Below are 4,965 nucleotides of genomic sequence, written 5' to 3' on the forward strand. Positions count from 1 at the left end.
TATCCCAAGTTCTAGAGGACTTTTATACAATACAATAATACTACATAGCATGACAGAGACAAGTTGGACTCTGCCTAAAATAAAATGGCCAAGCAATATACTAGAAGACAAATATAATTCAAACCCCACGTGTCTGAGTAGGATGGGGGAAGAGGGTTAATATGGGTTTAAGGGGATTAGCAACAAACACTAACCCCATTAATCACAACATATCTTAAAAGAATTATGCATTCATGAAGTGGAGATTCATTGAAGAATCAATTGACTATTTAAGAATGCAATTTGATAAGAGCAAACTTTTATCATTGGCATTGTGGTAGTAATCTGCAAGTTGGACAATACCATTTACCCTTGAACCTTGTCTCTTGAGTTAAGCCGACACATGAATAGTGGAACCATTCTCCTCCTTGGCACTATCAAGAAAAACAGACATTTGTATTATTATTGTTAGAGCTTTCACAGTCGTGTGCGAATCTGCATCGTTTATCTTTCAGGGAAAAGCTACACATTCTAGCTACAAACATGGACTGAACATCTAATCAGAGGTTTATATTCATATAGGATTTTAAGAACTCTCCTATATGCTGACTTCTTAAATTTACTTTATGTTCATATATCCATCCATCATCCAATGCAGCATGTATACAGGCAGCAGCTTTACTATCATTCTTTTGAAATAGCTATTGAACTATTTGCAAACATTCTCAGAGTGATAATTAACAAATAAACAAACGGTGGAGAAGGGAAAAAAAAAGTCAACAAAAGTAATCTTTTCGGTACTGTTTGGTTAGTGTCCATGTACACTGGAAACATGGACATAGTGGCAAATGTCCACCGCTTATTCGTTAAGATGTATTTTGTGTTCTTATAAAAGGTTAAGACACAGAGACATAAAAACAGCTTTTTGTTATAGTCTTGTCCTTAAAAAATTTTAAATCCCACCTCTACCCTCAGTCCCTCACCTTTACCAACATATTGCCTCTTCCTCAACCCTTCTCATTCCTCCCTGCTCCTCCTCCTCCTACCTCAGACCCCTTCACCTCCTCCCTTTAGCTGCCTCTGCCTTGCCACCCTTCCTCCACCTTTCTACCTCCACCACACTCCCTCTCTATCCTCTTTGTCACAACCTCTACCCTCACCTCTCTTCCTCAGCCGTCTCCTTCGCTGAGGTACCACATTTTTATGTTTACTTATAGACAATAATATGATAATATCTCGTAAATAATTATGCCATAGTGTTGCTATTCATCTAGCCTACAAAAGAAGCCATGAAATTCCTAAATAGAAAACAAAGCAGCAACAAGAACCATTATATTAAATGTGGATATTTGGGGAAACCCGATTTCTCCAAAGAAAAAGAAAGAGGCAAAGCAAAACATAGAGCAAGAGAGAGCAAAGCAAAATGAACTTACATTTTCATTGTCACAAGCAATCATGTCACCAAAAGACACCTAAAAATCAGAGAACCAAATTGCTTCAGTTTCTTAGCAGAACATCTTGAGCAGATAACAAGATATATTAGGAACAACAAATTAGAACCTGATGACAAACACAGTATGTTGGCTCATTTGGATCAATAGGTGTATCCATCTCCATAGGAGTTACATACTCCTTCTTATGGCTACCTGGTGGAGGCATTAGCTCAAAGTCTCTATCATGCTCCCGATCCCAGTCTCTATCCCTGTAATCAAGCCTCTTTGACTGTGGTGTTACATATAAGGGCTTGCGTTTTTCAGGTTTAGGGACTATAGGCAATGGGGGAAGAATTGCTGGTTCATCCGGTGGTATTTTCCCCTCTGATAAAGTTAAATGTGAAAGGGGGGAAAAAGAAAATTTGCTAGATCACAACTTCATTATGTTAAAAAAATAAGTAAAGTAACACATTTTTATCAGTTTTTAGAAAGTCTCCTGAATTACAAAACAATTATTCCCGTGGTTTTTAGTGTCTCTCGCTAGTGCATTACATATTACTTTATACAGATCCAAAAACATAAAACTATGTACTTTCTCCCAAACTCTCTTACCACAAATATAATTATAATTGGCATAATTGACTGCCACTGTTTCGAACATTAGATGAATCACTTACTTTTAGGTAAGGTGCTTTGTAGCATCAATTAAGGCATACCTACTTCCATTTTAAATACATACATTGCAGTCTTACTTTTGATACTATAAACTGAAATTTTTAACTGAAATTAATATAGCAGCGAGACCTACTGCCTGTACTCATCAATAACAGAAAATAACAACAAAGCCTTATTCTACAAAGTGGGATTGGTTACACTGAACAAATGACATTGCTGTGTCCTATTACAAACCATGCATGTAGACATGACTATTTGTAACTATCCTTGGATGAATTATCCATGCATCACTCAAAATAAGTCAGAAAGGAAATCATATTAGTTTACCTTGCTTCAGATCTTCGGCAAAGTTGTTTAAATCCTCATCAAGACGTTTGACATGACTATCTATCTGAAGAAAATACAGAATATTCAAACTGGTAAATGTAGTTGTATGGTGTTGCTTATTCACATGAGAGAGAGAGAGAGAGAGAGAGAGAGAGAGAGAGAGAGAGAATAAAAGGAAATAAAGATATCCACATGATCTTGTAAATTAAGTAAAATGCACGTCATGATGGTTCCAACTTCCAGAGCTTCACTATGCCATCCAGCACAAAGCTTAATGTGTTATAAGCTTATAGCTATCATCCAAAGGCCATGTTGCGTATTCAAAATAAGTACAGTAACATACAGAAGCGAATAAAAATAGAAATCTTTTTAATGTCCAGCATGTTATCTAAGATGACTACTTATAAAAGCAGACGAGAAAAGCATAAGGAATTCTTTTGGAAAATCTTAAACCTTAAAGGTATCATCACCAGCCAGATTATTAAAGTTAAAAGAGCTATTTTTTTGTTGGAATAATCCATTATCATGCAATATTGCTGAAACGGAGCATCCAGAGCAATATGCTCCTTCTTCATAAATGAAGCTTCTTGTAAAAAAGGAGAATCAGAAGTAACTCTGAAAATATATTCTCTCTGCTGAATGTGATAATGGTACAAGATTTTTGTGTAGTGCAAGTGATTTTAGTAGCCCTTGAGTACAGAATAGCACATGTAAACCTGTTTTCTATGATGACTCACAGGAAGTGAGAAACCTCTTAGTGTTGACTAGGTGTTAATCATACAGAATCAATAATTTTCAATTTATTTGCTTTAAGTGGCTATTCGAATATCATCTAGATTCTAGACATAGATGATATGTTCTGTTCTTATTCTGGTAAGGAGTTCATTCTCTTTTCTTTTGATGTCATATATATATATATATATGGTTTCTGAAAAGCAGCATACTCGGTAATTCAGTATCATAATAATACTTGGTTGAATTGTGAATCTTTATTCAAACTTGTGCCATTATTAATCCACATAAGAGTCAAGTGGATGTTGAATCGTTATTTTTATGTAAGAAAGGGAATAAATAAAGAGTTTAATTTTGATGCACTGATAGTGTAAAACGTTTTACACAGTCATGTAATAACATCCGTTCTCTTAGATGACTATTCACGCAGTCAATGTGAAAGGTAGTTATTTTTACTGATGCGGCGTTACGTAATTGGATGCACGTGTAAAACTACTTTACACTGATGGTGCATCCAAATTAAATTCATAAATAAAATATGTGAAAGGGGAACCAAAAATGCATAAGACGGACAGTCATGTAAGAGAGCCAAAAGAGAATAAGTGAGTTAATCAAGATCATTTTTATTTAATTGAAGGTTGAGGATTGACAGTAACTTAAGAATTCTACTTCTGGCATCAATGGATCCTCCTCACTTATATGTTATGTATGTGTATATATGTATGTAAGTGTTCACCTATCTAATGCCCTAGCATAATGGTTATGACAAGAGTAAACTTCATTGATCATTTTCAAGCATTCCATCCAATGGGAATAATCCTTCAAATATCGATGATAAGGGAAAAATCACACATTTGTTGATAAGTGCTTCACACTAAACCCTTCTTTCCAAATTCTAAAGAAATAAAGATAGACAGAAAAATTCTCACCAAGTCATATGCTTGCCGTGCCAACAAAACTTTCTCAGTACATAGGTTCAATGCATTATCCTGATTGGCCTCGATTTCCTTTCGCAATTTCTCAATCGCAGCCTCGTCTTCCTCATTTGCATGATGATTGTTATTATAATGATGGCCACTGACATGGTTACCCTTCTTAGAGCCATGTGATGAGATCCCCATACACACCTTTGTTTGCTGCCTAGTCTGGTTTATCATAGCTTCCATCAAAAGACAAACAAAACGTGAATAAAAATAACAAAGAAATTTTTTACTTTAACAAAGAGCAAGGCAATATAAACATATTAAACGTCATTAATGGAATCAAACATGTAAACATAAGAATGACATACTAACAATTAAAACAAATAAAAGTTTTGAGAAAAAAGATTTTACATTGGGATCGTTCATCAAGTTCTCGCACAGTATTGAGAAGCCTCTGAAGCTCAGCGGGCAAAGTGCTAGCATCTATAGGAAATGGAGAATTTCAGCGGCAAAATTCAAAAATTACAATTCACATAAGAATAGGAAATTAGGAGAAAAAATGGTAGGGCAAACAAGGTTCTTACACTCCAAATAGTCATCCACGTAGACTCCAGTGCGTGCAATTGCCATTTTGCAGGAACGATCTTCGCAATTGGTGAGGAGGGTTAGGGTTTTCAATTAGGAACCCAGAACCAGAAGAAAGCTTTCGCTGATACTGTAAGAGGGAGATAGAAAAGGGTAAAACGGTGTCGTATCAATGGTTCTGTAATTTTTTTATAAAAAACGACGTCCCAGAAAAATAATCCCTTCAGTAATCAGAAAATATAAAAACGTGTACCTTCTAGAGAGAAATCTTACAAAAGTCGAATACTAAATATAAAAGTTAACACAATCCA

At 35.3% G+C, this 4,965-nt stretch overlaps 1 protein-coding gene across 1 annotated transcript; it reads right to left on the reverse strand.

Annotated features, from left to right (window-relative positions):
• On the reverse strand, positions 1-4,957 carry LOC112754886 (PHD finger protein ING2-like). The gene is made up of 7 exons (XM_025802688.3): positions 4,654-4,957; positions 4,481-4,552; positions 4,076-4,305; positions 2,415-2,478; positions 1,540-1,796; positions 1,413-1,451; positions 1-413 (listed from the first exon to the last, which is right to left on the reverse strand). The coding sequence occupies exons 1-7, from the start codon at positions 4,697-4,699 to the stop codon at positions 303-305; spliced, it is 819 nt and encodes a 272-aa protein (XP_025658473.1). The 5' UTR covers positions 4,700-4,957; the 3' UTR covers positions 1-302.
• Between the last annotated feature and the right edge of the window lie 8 nt (positions 4,958-4,965).

The sequence above is a fragment of the Arachis hypogaea genome, chromosome 16 (assembly GCF_003086295.3).
Source record: "Arachis hypogaea cultivar Tifrunner chromosome 16, arahy.Tifrunner.gnm2.J5K5, whole genome shotgun sequence".
NCBI lineage: Eukaryota > Viridiplantae > Streptophyta > Magnoliopsida > Fabales > Fabaceae > Arachis > Arachis hypogaea.